The sequence below is a fragment of the Lemur catta genome, chromosome 11 (assembly GCF_020740605.2).
Source record: "Lemur catta isolate mLemCat1 chromosome 11, mLemCat1.pri, whole genome shotgun sequence".
Lineage (NCBI taxonomy): Eukaryota > Metazoa > Chordata > Mammalia > Primates > Lemuridae > Lemur > Lemur catta.
Window position 1 is genome coordinate 5,710,400 of NC_059138.1, and position 25,625 is coordinate 5,736,024.

At 47.8% G+C, this 25,625-nt stretch overlaps 1 protein-coding gene across 7 annotated transcripts; it reads right to left on the reverse strand.

The window, feature by feature from the left end:
- Positions 1 to 55: 55 nt before the first annotated feature.
- ZNF862 (zinc finger protein 862) lies at positions 56 to 25,625 on the reverse strand. Of its 7 annotated transcripts, none has more exons than XR_006738273.1 (9): positions 25,374 to 25,625; positions 19,118 to 19,229; positions 17,648 to 17,752; positions 15,432 to 16,129; positions 13,819 to 13,996; positions 7,353 to 7,457; positions 4,861 to 6,975; positions 2,992 to 3,297; positions 56 to 2,862 (listed from the first exon to the last, which is right to left on the reverse strand). XR_006738273.1 is itself a non-coding variant. In XM_045565066.1 (8 exons), the coding sequence occupies exons 1-8, from the start codon at positions 25,395 to 25,397 to the stop codon at positions 3,122 to 3,124; spliced, it is 3,513 nt and encodes a 1,170-aa protein (XP_045421022.1). In that variant the 5' UTR covers positions 25,398 to 25,625; the 3' UTR covers positions 56 to 3,121. The 7 variants fall into 7 exon arrangements, 3 of the variants coding, with proteins under 3 accessions (XP_045421022.1, XP_045421023.1, XP_045421024.1); XR_006738272.1 differs by having other exon boundaries at positions 56 to 2,874; XR_006738275.1 differs by having other exon boundaries at positions 2,192 to 2,279.

Genomic DNA, 25,625 nt, shown 5'->3' on the forward strand with positions numbered 1-25,625 from the left:
TGGCCTTGTCTCCCCTTGAAAAAGGGAAGATCTAGTTAGCTTTGATCAGCTCTAATCTCCTGGGTCTCGCTTAGGGACGTACAGAACAGACACATTTGTTGAAATAAACTCAGCTTTATTCAGATAGCAAAAGGTTAGGAATCAAACATGGTTTTTTAAACCTCGTTGCACATCTTTGAAACCAGAGGAGGAAGGACGTCCCTGGGCCAGTCACCCTTAGTGTTCTTGGCTAAGCAGACACCTATATGAGGAAACTGGCTCCCACCACACTGTGCTGGCAAGTACTTAGCACCCTAGGAACTCCCCCTTTGCAGGGAAAGAAGCAAGGGTCTGGAGCGAGGTCACACTCTCTAAGGTACCTGGCCAGGACAGGCGGCTGAGACCCCGCACTCCCACCCGGAGTCTCTATGGCTATTGGAATCAAACTATCAGTTATATGCTGGTTACTTGGAATGTCAGACCCAGTGGGCATCAGTCATCGGGGAAAGGGCAGGAGTGATGCCAGGATGTGCACATGGCGATGCCAGCAAGACTACAGGCGGAGGGCAGGGGGTACGATGGCCGGGACTCTGGCCAGGGGAGGGTGCTTGCTCCTACTTCCAGTGCCCTGTGGCTTGTCTTCTTGTGGGGCAAAAACAGGAAACCTCCCCAGCAAGGGTCGAAAGCACAGCCAGCCTCTATCGAAACAAAGCAGAGGCCAGCCTGGGCAGCGGGGCTCTGGTACAGGGGCTCACCATGTTTCCACCCTGGGGTCCTGAACACAAACGTCAGCTGTCTTCCTTCTTTGCCTTTAGCTGACAAAGGGGAACTGGAGCAGGCCCACGCCCCTCGAGAAACTGGGTAGTGCAAATACCTATAATAAATAGCATTTTCAGACACCCTGCTCCAAGGGGACCCACTTTTCCACAACCTGAGGAAGGCAGTGGACGGGTCGTCAGAGCACACTGACGCGGAGACGGGAGGGCACATCCCCAGCTCCCACCTCAGCTCCAGAACTGCTCCCACAGGGAGCAACCGGGTCGCCCACAGCACTGGCCTCCTGCTCCGAGGGGTTCCCAAAGGACGAAGAGGCCACACCAAGGGAAGGGTGCTTGCTGGAACACTGCCTCAATTTGAAATCCCTCTGGGAGGAGGAGGCTACAGCCCCCACTTTAAAAGGCCTTTCTCTGTCCCATTCTACCCATCCACACCCATGACACCTGACCTGGGGTGAATTCCTGAGTGCCCACAGAGGCCATGACCGGGAGGGGGCCTGTGCCCATTGCGGCCACACAGACAGTAACACCCCCCAGAGCTCCAGCTCCACAGAATGTGGTGCCCTTCCAACCCCCAGACCCCTCCAGCTGGGAGACATTTCCACAGGCGAAAGGCAGGAAGTGAGAAAGGAATGCCTGACTAGAGCTGAGAAAAACAGGAGGGCAATGGCGCTAAGGCTAAGCAGTAAGGGGGGGATGGGAAGGGGATGTCGGGAACCAGGGGATCTGCGATAATGGCGACGTCCTTGGATGCCAGCATCCCAGGGGCTTCCAGCACCTTCTGGGAATGGGAAGCAGAAGACTGTTGGTTAAGGGGCCTGATTGCACGGGCTTGCAGCGCAGGGCAGGGACCCGCCTGGAGACCAGCAGCCAGGTAGGTTGGGATGGCTCTTTGCTGCCTATTTAAAATGCGTGCGAGGCAGGGGCAGAGAAGCCCTTCCCTCTCATATAACTATTTCCCACCCATGGTTAAGGGTGGAGGAACCTAGACAAAATCATCCGCATCCCAGGAATCAGCTTCCTGAGCGACCCCTGGAAGGAAAAGTGCTTCACTTTAGGCTGAATGGGAAGAGGTGGCGACAGGGACTGTGAACGTAGCAGTACCAGACGCCCTTCCGTGCCGAGGGCACTGGTTCTTAGGCTAGAGCGTGCCCAGGGCTCCTGGGGAGCTTATTAGAAACCCCCAGTCGCTGAGCCCAGCACCGGGATCTGATTCAGCGCGTCTGGGTGGAGCCCTAGCGACTCCAATGCAGAGGCCCCGGCGCCACTTGGAGAGGAGTGGACTAGACTGTCACGCAGATGGTACATCTGGAGAGCGCCTCTTACCACAATAAGGGCTTTGGAGGTAAATTCATACCTGTCCCACTAAGGACGAGGACAGGGGCTGAAGGCAGCTAAGTCCACACTGTGCTGGCCGGAGTCTGTCTTTCAAGGGGCTCGAGGCTCTCTCATGCACTAATCCTATGGCAGACGGGGAGTCAGCAGGCACTTGGATTCTCTGCTGCCACTCCATGGAGAGGGAAACTGAGGCACAGAAAAGAGGAAGGGATTAATCACAGTCAACCCACGGCCTGCAGCAGAACTGGGGCTGCAACCTAAGCCTCCCAACTCCAACGTGGGCCCGTCCGCTCCTGAGGAACACGGGTTCGCGTGCTGCGGGTCAGACCGTGCTCCGGCGTGGGAAGCACCTGGCTCCACACGGAGGGCACCGGCTGCCCCGTAGGGAGCTGTGGGAACCGAAGCTCTCCCGAGTGCTCTCTGCAAAGGGTTTGTGTCTGTTTTGTCCTAAAGGAAGCCCTGGGAGGCAAGTTCCCCACCTGAGCTGCAGGAGCCAGGGTGAGAGACCCCAGAACAATGACTCCTAGGAGCTCTTGCAGCCAGGCCCGCTGCCCCTAGAATGGGGTTGTCCTCCACCTCTAACAAAGTGACCTTTCCCCCTTGCCACTAAGGCTGTGTGCAGCCTCCCCGGAATGCTCCCCAGGGCTGTCCAGAGGGCGGGGTGCTGCTGTAAGCCCCTACCTCAATAGTCTCTCCCACTTCAGAAAAGTTCTCTTGCCACCAGAACAGGGGGTGAAATCTTTCATGATGGGATTATTTCCTAGAGCACCTTAAAAATGAACTTGAGATAAGAACCGTTTAGCACATTTACGTGCTAAGAGGCACCGCTGTGCCTGGAGGGGCCTCGGAAACAGGCTGTGCGCCTCCCTTGCCTCTCTGGGATGTGACCTTTGACTACCTTGTCACTGCCCACTTTCTGGTGCTTAGAGAGCGTCCCCAATGAAAGGACGACTCTAGGGCAGCCTAGCATCTGCAGACAGCTGTCCCCATGACCACAGGGGCATCTCCAAGGCAAGGATCCCTCTCCCTCAGGACATGCTGGGGGCCCCCTGGCTGGTGCTGGGGTACAGGAGTCTTCTGGAAGGCTCCGTGACGCAGTCCTTCCGAACCTCCACCGCCTCCCTGGAGGGCAGCACGGGCGGCTCCTGGTTCCCGGACCCCTCTACATAGAGGGCGCCCAGCTCCTCCTTCCTGAGCCCCGCACCTGTGAGGGAGGAACGAGAATGGCAATTAGACCGACCACACGATGGCCCCTTCCGTGATGGCTCTTTCCACGTCCAGCTTCACCCCAAGGGCTGCTCAGTGAAGACAACGTGGCAGAACCGACTGAAGATGGGGCTGGGATTGCTCTTCAAGCCCCTGTGTTCCTACTCTGCTGTTCTTTCACCCTAGGACAGCAGATCTCAACCGGGGAGACTGTGTCCCCCAGGGCCATATGTCTGCCCTGGAGGTAATGTCTGGAGACGTTTTTGATTGTCACAAAGGGGGAGGGGCTATTGGTATCCAGCAGGTATCTAAAGCGTAGAGGCCAGGGATGCTGCTAAAGTTCCTACGATGCCCAGGAGGACCCCAACCAAGAAATACCCAGCCCGTGTCAACAGTGTCAAGGCTGAGAGCCCCTGCCTGGGAAGGGGAGCCTTATCATATAAAGTGTTTGTAGAAGTCCCACTGTCCCTATACAACCCCTGCACAAGGGTGTAGCCACTGTCATCTTCCTCTCCCCACAGGGCTGGACACCGGGAACAATGCACTTAACAAGGGCGCAGGTGATAGAGTCACCGCACCCTCCCTCGTGGCTCTCCCTGTCTCCTTTCCTCGCCCCGCCAGCCCGGCTGTGGCTGCAGGGCCACACTGCTTCCTACGAAGCCTCTGTCAGCCCGAGACCCAGCCCCACTGCTGACTGCAGGACTGGAGGGAAGAGATGGGCGTGGAAGCAGCAGGAAGGAGATCAGCCAGAAGAAGATGCCAAAAGAGAGAAACCACTGCTCTGCCCATCAAGTGAACAAGAACGGCCTGGAGAACCCCAGGCCTCGTGTGTGTTCTTTGGTTTTCGGTGACTACTTGAAGAGAGAAAACTTGTTTCTGGCTTTCAGCAACTTGCCCTCAAGTGAGCCCCTGACCCCACCCGGCCAGGCTGTTTCTGCTCTGCCCTGCTCTGCGACTCCTGCCGAACACCCCGCCCTCTCCTGCACGGTGACCTCCACAGCCACGCTGACCCACGCTGACCTTTCTCTCGAAAATCCCTGCATGGCCCAGAGTCCACACCGCCCCACTTAGGACGTGATGACGCTGCTGCAGCCTGGCCAGCCTTCTGGTTATTGCCAGTGGTGGTCCTAACCTTTAACTAGTGCCGTCTGCTCCACCTGCCAGACATTGTTCAAGCACTTTACATATACTAACTCACTGACAGATGAAAACCCAAAGCACAAAGAGACTGACTTGCCCAAGGCCACACGGCGAGTTAGGGGCAGAGCCAGCACTGAACCTGGGCAGACAAGCTCCAGAAGTCTGCACTCTTCATACTATGCCCTGCTGCCTGGAGTGTGTGTCTTTTCTCTCTAGCTGGGTCACAGGCTCCTGGAGGGCAGGTACCAAGGTCGCACTGGCTGAGCAAACAGCTGGGCACACTGCAGGACCTCCACAAATAGGGCAGACCAAGCCTATCTTGCTGGCTGACTTGATGGGATCTCCAGCTCAGCACGGGACTGGGAAGATAGATTGTCTTGCTTGTTTTCCCACATCCAGGAACTCTGCCATGTGTACTTACTCTCATGGGAGCGGGCCGGCACCTGGGCACAGGCGTAGACGTGGCTGAAACGTCGGCCTGAGGAGGTCAGGTACCAGTGCTGGATGGCGGGCTGGGGGTCGTACTCTGTGACTGCCACGCCATTCACAGCTGTCATCATGAGCATGTTGAGCACCTCATTGGAGAGCTTGGTCCTCTCGTCGGTCCTGATGCGGTTCATGGCCTTAAACCCCCGCTCACAGCAGGAGGTGGAGACGGGCACACAGACCACCACCGCCATGAGCTTGCTCAACAGGGGGAAGCGGCAGTGCTGGGCCAGGGCATTTTTACACAGCATGGAGAACGGGAGGTTCTGGGCGATGGCTTTCAGGCCCAGCCACTCCTCCAGCAGAGCTTCCTCACTGTATCCTGCAGGGAGAGAGAGCTCAAAATACTTGGCAAGGGTGAGAATATCACTGTTCCCAAAAGCGGCAAGTTCAATCCCACTTGGCCAGGCCATGGTGTCAAACACCTCCATGTTCTTGAGTTGTGGGGGACGGTCGGCATCAAACCTCTGCTGGAGGTACTCAGTCCCGGTCAGGACGGTTCTCTCCCTGTCTGCCTGGAACCGCTGTTCTGCCAGCTCCAGCCTGTCCAAGAAGATGCCATGAAGCTGCCCATCCTTGAAGCTGGCATTGAACTCTTCCTCTTTGGGCCCTGCCTGGTGACGGAGGGTCTTCAGTGCTACGTAGGCCCGGCCCAACGTGGCATTGACCTCTGTAACCAGCACAACCTCCTTCTGGCACACCTCAGACAGAGGCCTGTAGATGCTCAGGAAGTCCAAAAGGAAGTGGCAGAACTTGATGAAATGGAAGGCCTTCATCAGCTTCAGCATGCCCTTGGCCCTGTGCCCAACCTGGCCCCCGGCCTCTGCCACACTCTGGAGGTGCCGAGTGAGGGCCGGCCAGCTCACGAGGAGTGCGTTTAGCGTGCGCCTCTTACTGGCCACCCACCTGACAGCGTTCAAGTCCTTCAGGCGGGTGATTTCCTGCTCCAGTGGAGCTGCACCTTCCTGCAGCTCGTTCAACCTCTTGTTTGAGGACTGATAAAACTTGAAGACGGTGCGGATGTGCCGGTCGCACTTCCTCACCAGATCGATGTTCCCACATGCATCCACCACGGCCAGGTGCAGCCGGTGGGCCACACAGTGGACGGGCAGAAGCTGGGGGATAACCTCCTGGAACTTGTCCACAAGGCCACCTCTGCGGCTCAGCGCGGCTGAGCCATCTGTTCCCAGGCCCACCACCCAGCCAGGCTTCCGGAAAGGGATGTCCAGCTCATCCAGGGCAGAAACAATGGTCTCAAAGTACCCATCCGCTGTCTCGCTGTAGAGCGGGGCCAGGGTGATGTACGACTCCTTCACCTCCATCTGCTTAAAGTAGCGGATATAAATCCCCACGCAGGCCTGGTCAGAGGCGTCAGTGGAGCTGTCCAACAAGATGCTCACACAGGGGGATTTCCGGACATCGTCGAGGATCTGCTTCTTCAGAGTCTCGGAGATGTATTTGATGAACTGAGTGCAGGCGGTGCGGTTTCGGTACTTGCCTAAAATCACAGTCCCAGTGCTCTGGAGGAGCTGCAGGATTTTCTCAAAGTCATTCAGGGGCCTTGAGTGGTACGCGATGGAGTAGGCAGCATTGAAAAAGTGTTCCATGTTCGCCATGAGGTCACTGGAGATCTCCGGGATGAGGGCAGTCTGGGGGTTGTCTTCTTTGATTTCAACAGTGTTGACACAGAGCCTGTGTGCTTTGCTGACTTCATGATATTTCAAAGTCTCCACTTTAAAAGGCCCAGTGTAACCTCTGACTAAACGAGATGATTTGTCATGGAGATTAGGTCTTTCTTTGCAGGCTGAGCAGAAGAGCTTGGTCTCTTTTGGGTCAATTACTAACCATGGGAACTGCCCAAACCACGACCTCTGAATCGAACGGGGTCTGTAAGTCCTCTTGATTTTCCTAGGCCCGTCCACTTCTACTTCACAGATGCTGGAGCCACAGTAGGAGGCACACGTCTCCACAGAAGGAGCTGGAAGCAGTGCAGAGTCTACAGCCAAGGCCTGTGTGTCTACCTCTCCGACAGCCACCGTCATCTTCTTCCCTTTGGAGAAAATGAAATTGTCCTTGGTTCTGCTGCCCAGAACTCTGCAGTCTTCTATCAGCTAAGATACCCCTAAATTCATTAAGTACCCTTATGCAGAGCAAAGATGACTAGGATCCACCTTTCCAGAGATCATTAGAGGCTCCTATTTAAATCCCTCCCCATTATCAGTGAAAGTCAGGCTGGCTCCCCAGCAGTTGCTGCTAATTCTTACGGGTTTCTTCTCCTGCTCTCTGTCTACACTGCTACCCTGGGATCGTGTGACACCAGATGCACAACAGGTATGGGATGAGCACAGCTGAACTAATGTTGTATGACTTGCCATAGCTACCTGGGGCCCTGCACGTGCCCCCAGAACTCAGTAGGCCTAGACTCACCTGGAGGATGACCTTTCCCCCACTTTGGCCCGTTTGGGTCCTTGATCCAGGGTGCAGCTCTCCGTTCCAGTTTGGAGATCAAGTCCGGTTTGGCAGCTGCAGGCCCTGTTGCAGGGATGAGGAGTCTTGCTGATATCACTGCTATATACCATCAAGTCAAGTAGCCCACCTCAAGCTAGACCTGGCCCCTGAAATACACAGGGATGCCTCTTTCTGTCCTTGAGAAAGGCTAGTCAGCCAGGGGCAGGCTGAGAGCACACCTGAGCACAGTGCTGAAGAGGAGGCCAGGTGAGGGTGTGCCCCTTAGCAAGGATGGATAGCTTCCTCAGCCCTGGGGCCAGCCATGGGGGCCACGAGACTGCAAGATGCATCCAGGGGTGGGGAAGGGTGGAAACAGGAAGAAACAGAGGGAATAAAGCACAGGAGAGAGAAGGCAGGGATGAAAAAGAAAGCCACGTAGGAAGCGGAACGTGCCACCCACAGCTGGCCCCTCCATACACCCACAGCAGGCAGACAACCACATGGGTTACCGGACAGGGCATTTGAAACAGCCCCTGAAAATATCCACCACCTGCAATGGAACCTGAACTCTGACAAAAAAGAGACTTGTGTCTTTGGATATTGTCCAGGCATGTGCAAAGAAATTGCTTCTTTTATTTAAGATACAACCCAACTGTCTATTTACATGCTTTGTATGTGTCTATGTGAATGTGTGTGTAAACTTGCTTTGGAAGGACACGCAAGCAAACCGTTGGTGCTTCTGGGAAGGAACTGAAGGACAAAGTCAAAGGGAGATCATTTTTCACTACTCATCTTTTGGATCCCTTGAACATATTTATATTGACTATATACATATGTATATGTGTATATCTGTATACTTATTACCAATAAAAATATAAGTAAGTAAATTATTCAAGTGTAGTAGATTGAACATACATCCTTCTTAAAACATCTCTAAAATGAGAGCGAAGGAATGATAATAATGAAGAAGGAAAGGAGGTAAAAGAGAAGAACTAACAGAGCTGAACACCAAATGCCTGCAGGGGGAACATGGAGAAGCAAGTTGATTTGTACCACAGAATCCCAGAAAGATTCAGAAACTGGCGGTAGCAGCTGTGGGAGCCGGTGGTAGGTGAGGAATAGGGGGGATCAGGGGGCTCAGAGTCTGCACAAAGACCTGCTCGAGTCCAGCTCCTCTTGCCTATTCCAGGAAACCAGGAAGCACCACCACCTCACCCGGGAGGAGAACAGACTGAGTCTACAAAAACACAGGAAGGTTCCAGAGCCCACATGCTGGGTATAGTGGAAGGTGAAGGAGAGTGTGGTACCTATGGACTGAGGGGCGCACCACTCAGTTCCAAGGATGCTGGCTGGGCTTATTACACCCTCCAAGCAGGAGACGGGAGAGTATTCTTTGGAGAAATGGAGTTGTCCCTCCCTCTCCCCTCCAAGACCTGTGGATACTGACTTTTGCAGGCTCCTCAGCGAGACACCCAGATTTGCTGCTGATCAACCAAAAATGAAACTGACGCCTTAATGTGTCCCAGACATGCACAGAGCTGCCAATTGTTTTTTTTTTTTTTTTTAAGGCTTTAATGTTACAGAGGAATGAATCTAGAGAGAATTATTTAAGAAAAGCCTCTAACATGAAAGAAGGAGACCAAAACAAGTGGGAAAGAGGATTAGAGGAACTAGAATATTGCAGGGAGCGAAACAAAACTTCAAAACAATGAGAATTAATATTACCAGAGATAAAAACCATGACAGCCACCCAAGAAAGGAGCAATAAGAGTGCTAAGAAACTAAAAAAAATCAATAGAATGAAAAATAAATAAACAGCATTGTTAGAAAATAAAATTGAGGAAATCTCCAAGAAAGTAGTACAAGACACTACTTGTACAGAAGACAGAAGCAGAAAATAGGAGAAAAAGAAAGAAGCAAACAAACACACAGAAAACTACGGGCTCAATCCAGGAAGTCCAATATCTAACTAATAGGAATTTAGGGAAGAAAGAAAAGAGAAAATACATAGGAAGAGACCACAGAAGAAATAATACAAGAACATTTCCCCAAGCTGAAAAATACGAGTTTCCACATGGAAGGGAAGCACCAGATACACAGAACAAAAGATAAAAAAAAAACAACAAAAAAACCCACCCATATCAAGGCATATCATTAAAAATTTTAGAACGCTGGAATTGATTTTAAAAGCTTTTGGAGTGGCTGGCCTGAGCAAGAGTGAGACTCCGTCTACCAAAAATAGAAAAATTAGCCAGGTATGGTGGCACGTGCCTATAGTCCCAGCTACTCAGGAGGCTGAGGCCCAGGAGTTTGAGGTTGCAGTGAGCTATGATGATGCTGCTGCACTCTAGCTGGGGCAATAGAGTGAACCATGTCTCAAAAAAAAAAAAAAAAAAAAAAGTTTTTGGAGTGGAAAAAATAAGTCGCATTCAAAGATTCAGGCATAAAAAGACATTAAACTTCTCAATGGCACCAAAAAACCTAAAAAAGCAATGCTTTCAAAATGCTGAGGAAAATTATTTCCAACCTAGAATTCCATGCCCAACAAAGTTATCGATCGTGAGGGTATATTTTCAGATACACAGAGTCTAAAAGAAAAATGTCCACCCCTGCACGCTCTCTTAGTAAAAAATTAAAAAATGTGCTCCAACAAAATGAAGATATAAACCGTGAAAGAAGAAGAGACAGACCCAGGAAATGGGGGCGAGACTAAAGCCACAGGTGTGCAGCCAGCCTAAAGAGTGACCTCGTCAGACAGAGCAGGGGAAGGGGAGGCCCAGCGAGGGATGTCTCCAAGAAAAGAATGAAAATGAGCGATCATAGGATGTTTGACCATGTGTAAAAGACTCCTCAGAGGAGTTTTATAATTCCTCTGGGGAGTCTGGGAAGAATTGGTGAGAGTAAAGAAAATTAGCGAAAGAAAAAATTCCAATTCCAGGGCAAAAAAGTCCTGCAATGAAGGAACTATCATCATAACATACTTGCTTAGCAGTAAATAATCATAACTAGGCAAATAATTTACATTGATTTAACCAGAAAAGTGTGATACACCTGTTCTGAGAGAATGGAGGGAAGAGAAATGGCCCAGGTGACATAAGAGGGCCGTATCTCCATCTTCCACAGTAGGAATCAATAGATAGTATCTAAAATCAATAAATCAGGAATAGCAATAAACGTATGCAAAAGGATTATTAAAGTGTGATTCTGTCTGCCTGTTTTAGAACAAAAAAGTTGGAACCAACCATCCCACATTCCAAAGCTAGACCACCAAAGCGCGACTTGGAACGGGGACGGCTGAAAAACCACTGCCATGAACCCGCCCTCACCCACCGAGAGGAAGTCAAGAGCTGAAACAGAAGAGGTCAGGAAGTTGAGTATTGGGGATGTTTCTGGAAAGAGCTGCCAAGTGTATTGTGCACCACTCTCTGCGACCAGGAGAGGGGTAGGATGCTCCTTCCCTAACCTGACCTATCCCTGGAGCGGCGTCCAGGCCTGGAAAGGACTAAACGTAGCAGACGCTGACAGACGGCACCTGAGAAGGCCGCGTTGGGAATGGCCTATGTTCCCAGGGTTTGTCAGCGCAAAGATCTGTATTTTCCCTGGTCCAGACAGGGCCATGCAGGGAAAGAGAAGAGGCCTGGAGTCATCTTAAAGGGACTGTGCCCAAGACGGCCATCTGTTGGTGTGATGCTCCCATGACGGAGCCTATATGGGACAGACTGCCAGAGAAGACATTTACCCATGTCAGGGCGACTGCAAGTGAGAGGTCCCAGGGGCTCAGGGGCCTGCAGAACCCACAAACACACCCAAAGAATCAGCGTTACATTATCACAGTTCCAAGTAGCTGGTATCAGATTACATGCCAGGCAAAACCCCTCTTGCAGCTCTCTACCCGCCTACCCACCATGCCACCCCCACCCAGGATGTATCAGAAAGGCTGATGATGAGAGGTGGCCCCTGTCACCACGTTGGGCTACATGGCAAAGGGACGTCAGCCAGTGGACCTGACCTATTCTCAGGAGCCCTTTAAAAACAGGGAGTGTTGTCAGGCTGGCAGCGGACTGTGAGGTCAGAGCTTCCAAGCACAAGATGATTCCACACACTGTGGCAGCCTGAGGGTGGAGGAGGCCCCAGGAACAACCTGAGAGCAGCTTCTAGGGGCCGAGCTGCTCCCTGGTTGACAGGCAGCGGGGAACGGGGACCTCAGTCCTACAACCACAAGGAACTGGATTCTGCCAACAATAGCAAGAGCCACTGATTGTTTCTAGACATAAGAATAAAAAAAAAAAAACTACCACAAGAAAAACATAGAGGATTCCTATAACACCCAGTACAAGGTGATCACAGTGTTTCAAGACAAAACACACAAAAAAATTGAGAAATACATAAGAGATTTTTAAAAAGGGCTTTTCTTTACCACAAAAATTAAGACTGAGGTTTTCTTTTTCAAAAATTGAGTTCACTCCAAGGAGAAGTTCTATTTGCAAAAAATAATTAAAAGATAACGCAAAATATTTAGTTTTCAACTCTTGAAGCATTTGTCAAGGCGGGGGAGGGTGGGAGATAAAATAAAAATCAGCCAAAGCAAAAATAATAACTGGAGACTCTCCACTGTGTTTCAACACTATTTTATATCCCAATTACTAGCTTGATGCCTTCTAAAAGGTCACTTTTAAGCATACAGACCATTTATGCTGGGTCATGGTTACAGTCTCCAGGCTCTTTAAAATGCTTTTGTATCTCAAACATGAAAAATTGTTTAAATTGGGGAATAGTTAAAGGATAGTAACTAAAAGGAATCACACACACAATTCATTTTCTAGACTCCTGTAGCCGTTTTAATCACACGGACAACTGAAGAGGCCACACCCACCCCCTATAAAGCCTTCCTGATTCTGCCTCTGACCAGCAAGCAAAATTAGTCCCCCTCCTCTGATTATATTTTTTATGCATTCAAATAATACTTAACCAAGACTGAACAGTACCTAGTTAGCTAAGACTTCCCTACTTCCTAACTTATTTAAATTAAAGAGAAAAATGATACAATGCTTAGATTGTGCTCTGTCAAAACACAAATCCTGAGGGAACAAGTGCACTGCAGGAGAAGCGTGCTGTCAACGCTGCCTGCGGCTACTCTCACAGCTGTCTGCCGGGCTCCAGAGCGCATGTGTAGCTACTGCTGGTTGGTTACTTGAAAGGAAAACCCAACATTTTCTAAGTAAGTGTGCATTTTTTACAAATGAATTGCCCCCTCATTCTCATTGCTTTTCAGCACAGTAGGGATGGTGATGCTCTTTGAAGGGACATTCTGGACCTAGGGCATGATTACAAAACCTCCGGCACTACAAAATAATTATTTAAGTCATTTCTGAATGTTTGGGGAGGTACTTAAAAATTATGAACAATGATAAAAACACCTATACAGGTCAAGAATGTTTAGAAAATAATCCAGATCTTAGCTGCACCCAAAAGGGCAGTGTAAACAAGGGACTATGACATCAATTAAATCATAAATATTCTTACTTCTTGTTCTGCAGAAGTCATGACACAGGTTGCTCCTGGAACTCCTAAGTTATGTACAGCAGCCTGTTCTGCAAGGTTTCTGTTACAATCTACGTTAGTGAAGAAATAAATAAAAGCTTTACAAGATGAAAAGTTGTCTTTTCAGCTTAATGCTATTAATACATAAGAACCTTGAGTATCTGCCAGGAAGAGGCAAACGCAAGAAAAAGAAACAGATGCAGGAGATGAGAACACTATCTGAAAAAGCAGTAACCACTACTAACTTCATAGTCCTCCTAAGTCCAAACCCAGTGACCCCTGCGTTGAAGGCTGCCACCCCTTGCAGGCACCTGGGCAGGATGAAGGACCCTTAGCCCTGAGCTGCACAGACAGAAGGCGGATCCACCTGGATGACCTTTAGTCTCCACAGCTGTGTTCACATTGTCCCCTCCCTCTGCCATGTCTTCATGCCCTTCCTCTTCTGGTTTCAAACTCAGTTAAAGCATTTCCTACTCCAGAAAGCCTTCCTGCTCCCTCTTGCCAATACCCTCCTCTTCGGTACCCCCAGATCACTCTTCCAGAAGCTCTTTTACGGGAGATTGTATTATTTCAGTTTCTTATTACAATGTCTGCCTCTCCCACAAACCTGCTAGCCTTCTGAAAGCAGGGACCTTGGCTCATTCATGTTTATCTGGTATAGAGTAGGTACTCAATAAATATTTGGTGGAGGATGGATGGATGCATGGTCAAGTGGATGGATGAAGAGGTGATAAAATATAGGAACCCAAAGCAGGGAGAGTTCCGAGGGACAGAAGATACTACCCCTCCCTGCCTACGTACAGGGAGAGGGCAGAAGCGGGAAGACAACCACTAGCCACAGCTGCCCTGGTGGGTTTCCCAAGTCAAATGATGATGGCGAATAAAAGTCTCCAGGAGTCTTTACCCAGGGATGCCAAGAGCTCATAATTCATGCGCATCACGTCTCTGTACAGCTCCTTCTGCCGCTTGTCTAGCATGCCCCACTCCTCCCGGGTGAAATACACCGCCACATCCTCAAATACCGCCGGGAGCTCCTCCAACACCACAGGGACCTCCTCCAACAGCCCCTCTTCAGAAAGGTCCTGCAACAGAGAGCAGCAGTCACTCGGCACGCCTCAGTCTGATGCCTTCGTGACACCTCCGGGGGCCTTCGTAAGACCTATTCCTCCTGGGAAGCTCACCAAGCAGCCCAGATGCACTCTGAGGAATTAGTTTATCCAATGAACATCACAGAATCAAATTCATGAGGCCCAGAATTAGTAGGTGAAAACCAAACGAGCCTAAGATCTCCCAGGAGGAAATAAAAACCTATGGAAAAAACAGGCATCTCAGCAGAGCCTGTTACTGCACCTTAGAGTCCTAAGAGCAGTGCCTTCTGCTCATCGATGACCACAGAGGTGACCGTCTGCCTCTAGGAGCACCTGCTAAGACTTCCCAGTGGGATGGGATGGAAGAAGTGGTCAAAAAGAACTAAAGATGCTCATAGTCAGTGACTAGGTTTACACACGCCTCACTGCTGAAGGAATTCCAATTATAAAAGGTTAGACCTGTTTATTAGCTTCTAATACTACAAAATATCAGGAACATGAAGATGAAGAGAAATGAGCTTCATTGTTTTCCTGCATTCTGGAAAAACTTAAGCTTACTAACTTGAGCCCGATTCCTTACGCTGTTAGCTATGAGGAACATCTGAGCCATTCCCACTGGACCCCTGGAGCGGGTATTAAGAATGACTTATTGTAAAATCCTACTTGTATGCAATAGGTAAGAAATGGGGAGGGTTCTAGTTACTCACAGATTCCAATTAAAGTTTCCTTAGAGGCCAACTTTGCAAAGAATTCGATAATTACAAAATAAACCTAAGGTGAGCACAAGAGTCACCCGGGTCTGGCAGTGCTATGAGCAGTGGAGGGACAGCACCCGGCTGGCAGTCAAGGGCTCTGGCAGGGTCTGGCATTTACCACAACAGCTCTTGGACACTGGACATGTCACTTCCTCAGGTCTCAGTTTTCTCCCAACAAGATGAGATCAATAACACTTGCCCTCTCAGTCTCACGGCAACGTTACATTAAACAACATGTGTGAAAAAAACTTGCAATGTTTAAAAGTCCTACATGATTCCAAAGTTAAAGTTAAAATTTTAAAAATACTGATGTAAGAGTTCTGTCGTTTTGTGGCTTTAGATTATTTCTTAGAGTTCTGTGTTTATTTTGGATTCTGAATGAAGATTATTATTCCCTTTATATCAGAAGTTAGAATAATTTGTTGCACTAATTGTTTTGTTATTTGCAAAAAGGAGATGGTAATAATAGAGTTATTGTCTGAATTAAATGAGATAATACATGTAAAGCACTTAAAACAATGCCTAGTACATTATAGGCATATTAGCTTAGGATAACATTATGATAGCAGTGAGCATTGCTATTGTTCTTTTTTTCAGCATTGTTGTGCAATATATGTTATTCTCAGTATGTAATCCTTCTCTGTAAGATACAGCAATCATTATAAATGTATTACCTGACTGCAGGATTCAACAGCATCATTACATAAAACATTAATGTTTGAAGAGCTGTTGATGTCATCAATGATTTCTTTTTGTCTCAAATCTGAAACGCAGTCTAGATACAAGGCAGGAATTGTTCCATTCCCCCTGGGGTCCTCTAGTTCAGCTCTTGAGGTTGGCAGGAGCTCAGCCATGCTACCAAAATCTCCCAGAGACCCTGGGGCGTAGAACACGGGATAATCTGCAGTGAAGAGGTGCTCTGGGCTGGCCAGGCCATCTCCAGGTGGATCTCTGACGCTCTGGAAACGGGCTGCCCAAACGGGGTCCCTTGCTGCCAAGGCACTGACACAGACCAGGTGCGCTTTGCTCTTGGCATGGTATTTCAGAGTCTCCACCTTGAACGGTCCTGTATAACCTTCTATTAATCTTGACCTTTTGTCCCTAACAGATGGGTATTCCCGGCAAGCAGAGCAAAACAGAGCCGTCTGTTCCTCGTTCATGATCAACCATGGAAACTGTGTAAACCACGACTTCTGGATAGACCGGGGCTTTAGGAGTTTCTTGCTTCTTCCTGTCCAGTCTCCCTCGATGTTGCCATTGTCCATACTGCAGTGGGAAAGGCAGGCTTTCTTTTGAGGCGGGAGGTATCGTCTACTCTCCCTGGCAGGAACTTGCACATCCATTTCTTCCAAGTAGCCCATCTGGTTTTTTCCTTTAGAGAAAAGAGACACATGGAATTTGCTTCAAAATCCTGTGGTTAGAGCCACCGCAACTCATGGGGCTGTCACATACTTCAAACATGAAAGGTGAGAAGTGCACACTCAGACAAAGCAACACAGCCTCCACTTGGATTCTGGGATTCCAGTCCCTCCAACTTCACAGGCCGTGCCTCATCTAATCCAGAAGAAAGTCAAAGGGATGGGCTTTAAGCAAATCCTCCTCCTGTTTTTTTTTTTTTTTAATTTAAAGAACAGATACACCTGGCCAGAAGGAGATTTTTGCAATTTCATCTATGAAATGTAAGATAGTGGCTATCTTCAGGGGCCAAAACTTAGTTATGGATAAGAACATTGACGTAATAGAACACAGTGTTAAAAAAGGTCATTAAAGTCACATAACACAACTCCTTGCTCAGCAGAAATCCCAGTCGGGTAGCAGGCCTGACAGAGAGGCATCTGCATTTTGAGAGCTACCTAACTCCTGGGCAGACAGTTTTGGTCCTTAGACAGTTTCCCTTCAGCTGCAATCTATCTTTGAGCACTTCTACCTCCAAAGTACTGGAAGCTGATCCAGCCCTCAAGAGAAACTCAAGCCTAATTCCTTTCATACATCACAACCCTTCAAATAAGTGAGAATTTTTACGACTTCATTAAGATTCTTCTTCAAGCTGAACTAGAAGTTTCTTTACTTACTCCTAAGACGAAACACAACTCAGACGACTCTAAGTCCCCTGGAACCATTTCCTATGCACCAACGTCAGTGCAGATGCCCAGTGGCCAAGAACTCAACATTTTGTGAGCCAGGCTAATAGACTGGTCTATTGTGTAGACACAACATTGTAATACCCTAAGAGCACAAAGCTGTTAATAGTCAGCAGGCTTAAAATTAAGAGCCAAGCAAGGAGAAATGAAACAAAACAAATTAGTCTCTATGATACTTCAGAGTCACAAAGCAGTCTAGAGCTCCTCGTGCTCCATCTGAGAAAAATCACCAGGGAGAGCAAACTTTCGTGATTCAATTCATATCGGATCTTGTTCTCCACTTCCCTCTTCTCCATTAGTTGGGGCGGGGTTAACCCAGTCATCTTACATAATGACAAGATGCCACCTGGCATGGCTCTAGCTAAGCCAACCCCTGAAAGGAGGAAAGAAAACGTAAATCCCTAGAGCTCAGCAGACAGCTGTTCATTCATTCACTGATTATCTACTGTGCAACTGCGGTGTGCCAGGCATTGTTCTGGGCTCTGGGAATACGGTGGTAAATAAGACGACGTCATGTCTTAATGGAACGTATATAAACAAACATAACTCTCAGGTAGAAATAAAATAAAGGGAGACGAGAGGTTGGAGAAGGATGTTGGGAGAGGCGTGTATATTTAGACGCAGTGACAACTGGCTGCATTCGTTGTGTGTGTCGGTGGAGAACAGGGAGGGCAGAGGATAAGACTGGAGCCCTCGCACCTGCTTCCTCTCCAGCTGAGCACCCACCTCCAGTGCAGGTCCACACTCACCTGGGTGACGGTCCAGGAGACTCCTCTGGTCCTGGACATTGCCTAGCCATGGCTCTGGCCCTTGTCCAAACTTACAGAACACGTCAGGGTTAGCAACAGTTGGTCCTGAGTCAGGAACAGAGAAAAGCACAATGAGGGCCTGGCTCCACGTCCCAACATTAAGGAGACGTTATCCTCTCGGCATGGTAAGATAACAGGTCAAGGAAGAAAGTAGGAATCTCGATGGTTTAGTGCTGTGGTTTAGAAACTTGGATATCCGTGGGACTCTTAGAAGAATGGGGGACTAGGTGAAAGGTACAAGGGTACAAGCAAGGCTAAAAAGGCAAGAAAATGACTGGTTAAGAGAGAGGCTCACAAACCCAAATGGTGAGAGGGGCCAGCCCGATAATATAACTAAGGAAAGCAGGCTGGACCTGGGGGGCTGCAACAACCTAAAAGACTTACTTAGTCCTGCCTAAGGGGACAGGCTCTACTCAACTCCAGAGGCTGCCACATTGCCCCGTTTGTCAAGAGAAGCCAGAAATTCATATTTTTATGTGGAAACTCCCAATGGTTAAATATTGGCAACTCATTTAAATATTTTTAAGAAGCCAAACAAAAGCAGTGGAGGCCAAAAAAGCAAAACAAAACATAACTCTAGTCTGTGAGCCAAATCTGGCCCATGAGCTGCTATTTTGCAACTTCTGGTTTAGAAGAATCAGTGGTTTCCAAACCTTTCTTAGCAGGCACAGGAAGATGACTCAAGCCAGCTCCAATTCTTCCACCCACAAAAAGCTGAGATTGTGCTCCTACCATGCCTTAGGTAGGGATCAAGGTGAAATAAGGAAAGCATGGTAGACAGTTATCGAATTGAAATCAGCAAACAGTACATATGTGTGCACACACATGTTGAAATACAACCACCGTTGTCCTTGGTGCAGAAAGTCTACCCAAAGAAGCAGAGAAAAGAACATTCAGGAAATAGAAAAGATAAAAAATACCTACATTTATGCAAAGTTTTAAACTGTTTTATGTCACTAAATTTCTAAAACAACCCTAACAAGAAGGAAATCAAGGCTTAAAAAGGCAAAGGGCACTCAAGTATCCAGGGGTAGAGCTGGGATTGAGGCCAGATTTCCACACTGCAAACCTGAGGTTCTCTCCACCACCACTTCCTACCTCCAGTGTCCTACGGGCCATTTCCCATCTGACACCCCGGGGTATCCTGAGGCACCCAGGAGACAGACCTCAAGGTCTAGCCAGACTTGTGCCAGACTGTCCCACTTCTCTTGACCAATTTAAAAGGAAAAAAGATAGGGTGGTGTGTGAATTTGCATGAAATTAAGTTAAATATGGGATTGAGCAGATAGTGGCACAAGGATGCCTAGAGAAATGATAGGATTCCAGAAAATTCTCCAGTATGTCCTGGCCCAGATAAGGTTGGGCATGGTCTAGACTGATGGTGGTGGGGACGTGGACAGGAATCCATACCCAGTGGTGCCACCAGCTTGTCGGAACCATAGATCTCCTTCTGCTGCTGACTCAGCAGCATCCATTCCTCCTGGAGCAGGTATACTGTGATGTCATCAAACGTCACAGGAGCCTGAAAAGGAAAAATGACAGCTAAGTAGCAACTTTTTGCTCAGATTTATCTTCCACATCAGTGTTCTCGAATACCTGAGGGCAGCCCTACTCTGGGAATATACCAGATTGGGGGGGTTGTCAGTTTACATACATGACCAACACCCTGTCTCTTTCTCACCACCTGGGTGCAGGTCGCTGAGATTGAGACTCATTCTTCTAGGAAGGGCCACGCGCTAGAACCAGCCCGAGCCTTGAAGAAGGCTAACTCAGGAATGTCACAGCCTCTGCCTGCATGTTCTTCACATGCCTCCCACACACCTATTACTTCTCTGCCGAGGCTCAGCCACAATTTCTGGCACATTCTTTTATAAAATCTTGAACATGGAAAATCTTCACTCAGGAAGATATGTGGTTTCTAGAAACAGCTGAAGGTAATTTAAAACTGTGTCTATGGATAAAGTCAATGACCAAGGCAGGCAAAGCTTTGGGGCTGAGACCTACATCCCAGGCTTACAAAGAAGCTCTGTTGGGTACGGGAGTTCAGAAAGTGTTTTGGCGGGTTCTGGATCAAGATGGCAGATTAAACATGTACCATTTAATGTTGCTTATTTCCTGGGAATTTAAAAGAAGACACCCCCCCACACACACAAATAAAATACCTACTACAATCGGGAGCGCAACAAGTAGACAGCAGCAATACAATTGTGGAAACCGAAAAGCAGATGAAAAAGTAGTAACTGAGCAGACTGAGAAAACTGAAACCTCACCCGGCAGTGGGCAAAACTGAGAAACAACCCAATTTACACCACTAAATTCTCAAAAGGCTCAGGATCTGGCAACAAGGGAAACCTGTGGCTAGGGAGTGAAGGCAGACATGCTGAAATAGTAAGAATTGGGGGAAAGCTGTTCCCAACAAACGCCTCTCCAGGCTCCGCTACGCAGAGGCTCTCAGCTGATAAGCCCTCCCGCTTCCGCGTGCTCACAGCTGTCAGCCTCCCAGCTTTCCTGTCTTCCACTGCTAAATGTTAGCAGACTAGACCACCAGACACTTGAGGAAAGGCTCTAACAGGGACTATAGAAAGCAAAATAGACTGGGGGGGGCGGTGCTAAGGAAATAGAGAAGCATAGAGAAGAAAACTTAAAAAAAAAAATACCATCAGACAGGTAAGATATTGCAGCCATGAAACAGAGTTACGAAAGAAAAAATCAGAAAAGGAAATATAGTCAGAAATAAGTTTATCTTTTTAAATTTTATACCATGAAAACTTATCACCTAGTCAAAGAAGTAAAAAATAAATAAAATTATCAATAAAACAAATTGCCCACCCCAAAGAAAAATATTTGGAAATGACTGCATGCCATTTAAAACACGTGAAATATACTAACACATCTTTTAAGAAAAAAAGATAAAAATAAAATACGTGAAATAACTATTTTAACTTCAATAGTAGGTACTTCTTAAGAAAAACTATATAGATAATTCTTATCAGTCACGATCATAAATTTGAAAAATAATTTGAGTATTTTTCTTATGTTCACTGCAGAAAATTTAGACAATAAATCAGTGCTGTTTGCTTGACTGGCTGAAAAAGTATGGGGAAAAAAGAAAATTTAGACAATAGAAATAAACAGAAAAAAATGTTTTAAGATCACTCACATTCCCCTCATTGAAAAGGAATTACTGTTACATTTGGTGTATAACCTTCTAGTCTTTTGTCTATGAATATGTATGAATGTACAGTTTTAAAAACAAAAATGAAATTGTATGGCCAAATGTGTATGTTTTAAAAAAGCATTTGCTCTAGAGTGTCTTCCAAAGCAAAATGTGATTATATTAATATTTCCAAAACCTATTGGAGGAGGGGCTCCACCAAAAGCAGTCAAACAGGAAAGGGGTTTACACAGATAGAGCCTAAGGAGACCCAATGTGGGGAAGGGAACCCAAGATTATGCTGAAGGCAGATGCAGGATGACAGTTGTATACCAGGACTAGAGGGCAACCTGTTCAGATTGAGGCAGGTTAAAACGCTGTGACTAAGGACAAGCAGAGCTCCCTGTTCACACCCACCCTTCCCCTGGCACGTACAGGTGGGCCTAAGAAAGGCCAGGAGAACCATCACTTTAGCTCCACAGTGAGGAGTACAGCTGGGACTGAACGTTTGGCTAACAAAGTGTCTTCCCAGCAAGAGTGATTACACTAGCACCTGGTACCTCTCTTAAGCATTATGGCAAGAGCCTTCTGATTCCAAGTGACCACAACGTAAAGAAAACACAAATCTGCCTGAGTAAGAGGAATTCCTTCTCTGTGTATAATGCAAAGAATATCTCCAGATGTTCTATTTTAGCTGTCCCCACTGTTTACAGGGTAAAGCTCTGATTTCTCAGTCTAAAGAAGTCCCCCCAGTCGGAATCTAACTCACATTCCTGACCTCAGCTCTACGTATCACCCTACCTGGAATCTCTCCTCCTGCCAGATCAGCAGCATTGCAATCAAACAGATCTTGCACCTTTCCTCTCTCTGCACATCTGATCTTTACATCTCCTGACTGCCCACTTCCCCCTACCTACTTAGAGTCCACCCACCCATCAAGTGCCAATGTGCATTCCGTCTCTTTCAGGAGGGATAATCCTCACCCAAGCATTTCTCCTTCCCTTGAGCAGGGAAGGCTTTCTATCCCGCCAGAGCCTGGCCCTCAGGAAACCTATTCTGATTGGCTTATTTTATAACCCCCTCCACCACCACCCCTCCCTCCCCATCAACATACTATATGGAAAGTATTTCATAAGCACTTCATTCATTTTTTAATTCAACATATATTTATTATTTAAGCGTTTCTTCTAAGTGCTTGGTACATGGTGATCTAAAGATATGAAGAGAGATTAAAATCAAGACAGTGAAATCTATCTGGAAGTAACAGACAACTGTGATATAAGTGCAGTAATAGGGTTGTGTTCAAAGAAAAATGAGAAGGCAGCGATCATTTCCATGGGAAAGACAGCGCTAGGAAACAGAAATGTTGAGGCAGTAAATACATACAGAAACAAGTACATATAGACTCTTATTTGAAACATCAACCACCCAGTCTCCTAGGAAGGCACACGAGGTATCAGCTACAGTGTTCTTCAAAGCACCCATACCTTGCAGCAAGAGTTCTTGTAGCAATGGCATTTTATGAACCATTCTTCCCTGGTGTATGTAACCTATTACATGCCAGGGACTGCTACCCTGTTCTAGCTGGGGATATACAAGGTCGACAAATATGCAAATAAATAAGTAAATAAATAAATGTGAGAATTTTGTATAGTGATAAGGGCTATAAAGAAAATAAAAGAGCATAATGGGACCAAGTGTGATGGGGAAAAGTCTGACCTCTATCCATTATTCTGCTAATGACAGGCAAGATATCCCACACTCAATCTAATGGCCCAAGGTTGCCTTTTAGTTAATAAAGATCACAAAATAGTGCCAAAGGAAGATTCTAGTAATAGACCAAGCCACTACCTCAAGAGGACCCCTAGTCTCCCAGTTTTGAGCCAAAAAAAAAAAAAAAAGAACATGTTCAGAACAGAGCATAGCACAGCTATTTCACCCAGGCCTTCATCACTATCACTTGTTCACAATGCTACTGCCAGTTGGTTCTGCAATCACTTTAATTTTGGGTAACTTTCTCATTTCCTAGGTTAGAAAACAGATATACTTGGGAAAGATGAGCACCTTTTTTGAGACACCCTGCAATCAAGATTACAAACAAAAGGTGAAATTTCCAGTCCCTAGAGGTTTCAGTTAGTGGTTGGACCTGAAAAGGACATCAAATTTCTCCTCCGCCTCCCAAAATGTTTGTACAGTCATGCGTCACTTAACAGGAATACCTTCTGAGAAATGCGTCTTGAGGCAATTTCATCACTGTGTGAACATCATAGAGTAGTAAACTTACACACACTGAGGTGGTATAGCCTATTGCTCCTAGGCTACAAAGCTGAACAGCATGTTACTATACTGGATACTGTAGGCCACTGTAACACAATGGTAAGTATTTATGCAACTCGATATAGAAAAGGTAGAGTAAAAATACAGTACCAAAAAATGGTACACTTGTACTGGGCACTTACCACGAATGGAACTTCTGGGATTGGAAGTCGCTCTGCGTGAGTCAGTGCGTGCGAAGGCCTAAGACACTGCTGTAGACTGTACCAACAACATAACACTGCACACGGCGCCTCTCCATTCCTACCCCTTGGCTCCCACTGGCGTCCTTTCCAGTTTCAAAGCCTTAAAACGAGGTGGCCCCTTCACAACGCCAATAGTGTTGAGGGGAAATGGCCAGCACAGTAGAGGCTACACTAAATTTATTAAAAATATAATTTTCTTTCTTCAATAGTAAATTAACCTTAACGTGCTATAACTTTTATACTTTATAAACTTTTAATTTTTAAAACTTTTTGACTCTTGTAATAACAGTTTAAAACACACATTGTACAGCTGTACAAAATGTTTTTCTTTACATCCTTATAAAGCTTTTTCTATTTAAAAAAAAAATTGTTTATAAACTTTGTTTTAAAGTAAGACATAAACACACACATTAGCCTAGGCCTATACATGGTCAGGATCATGAAGACATCACTAGGCAATAGGAATTTTTCAGCTCCATTATAATCTTATGTGACCACCTTGTAGTAATACATGCAATCCATTGTCGACTGAAGTTATGTGGAGCATGACTGTACCTCTATTCTCCTATTAAAAGCTAAGAAAGCCTACAACTGAACAGAATATCTTGGAAATCAACCTCAAACCACTAATTCCGATCTCAATTCCAGTATTTTATAACCCTTATTCCCCCTTCATTTTGCTCCTCCTCATCCAAATTCACGTTCAATCTAACTAATCTGGGAATATTACCAAAGGGTAAGGGGCCACTTCCTTTACGTTTCTGTATTCCCCATAGTACTTATCATAAGGCTGGCACACAGTTCACCTTTAATCTTTCTTTAGGTTCTGTGGAGCTTTATTGTCTTGGACTGTGTACTCTGTAAGTTGCTGTGTCTGGAAAACGCATCACTGTAGCTTGTGGAGGGAAGGGAGGATGGAAGAGATGCTCGAGCAATAAATAACTTCTTTTGTAATTCAGAGTCTTTCCTAGTCTTCCCTGGAAAAAGTACAGCACCAAAACTACCTCATTATTCTTTCTCTCTTTGGTGTCGGACAACCCTTCCAGGCTTGTCCAAGTTATTGAAGTGAAAGCTGCAGGAGAGCTTCTTGAGGAAAGTGGCCCTTTCCTGTTTATCCTTGTACACCCAGCATCTCACTCAATGCAAATCAGATTACAAACGTTCATTAAATTGACTTTTTTTTTTAAAGAAAGGACTCAATAAGCACTCAAAAACTTGTTGAGAGAATTCTCTCTGCGCCAAAGAAGAAACAATCTTCAAGAATTGGCAGCAAAGAACACTCAAAAAGATGTTACTCCCTAGAGGCTGTCACTGCCTCCACGCCAGTGCGCCTCCAACCACACTGGTCTTTGCTGGCCCTGCCGGGGAGCTCCAGCGATCCTGTCAAACCCACTTAACTCTACCCGCAAGCACTTTCTCCCCACCTTAAGACTGAAGCAAATTTATGAAATATGCTTCTAAGCAATGCTCAGATACTTCATGAAGTAGATAACCCTCTTTTTCTTTTCTGTCCTCTCTTGGGACGGAGGATCCAGGTAGGGCCAAGCCCTCACCCCGCCTCTCGATTCCTACTCCCCTTTGGCTCCCGCCACAGTCCTGTCCGGTCTCAAAGCCTCGGAACAAGCTGGCCTCTTCACGACGCCGACGGTGGGGCAGGGAAACGGACGCACTTTCGCCTCACTGCGCTTGGCGAGCTACCCAAGCTGGCATCCACAGAGCGGCCACCTGGCAGAGGGCGCCGGCCAGCGCCGGGGAGCGAGGGGAGCCGGGAGGACGCGCGAGACGCAGCGAGGCGCGTTCGCCCCTCTTTGCCGCCCGCCCAGAGGCCGCCGCCGAGGTCCGAAGAAAGAGAGGACGGGTGGGCGGGTCTTTCCCTGCCACGCGGGCCCGTCTGCGGGGCCTCCGCCCGCCCCGCCCCGCCCCGCCTCGCCAGGGCCCGGATCGGGGATCCACGGGAGGGGAGTGGGCGGCCCCAGGGCCCTTCCGGTCCTACCTTCCCCGACTCCCTGGGCTCCATGGCCCCGCTTTCGGTGGCCCGGCTGACCCCGCCACTGCCTCCAGGCCGCCCCCTCCCCCCGCGGCCTGGCCTGAGGTCCAGCCGCCGCGGCCACCTTGGGGACCCAGGCTCCCGAAGAGGGAGGGCGCCTGGCGGGAAGGGAGCGCGGCCCGAGAACTTCGCTCTGCAGTACCACGTCGGGGGACGGTAGCGCTGAGCTGGGACTAGCGTCGTAACCGACGAACAGCT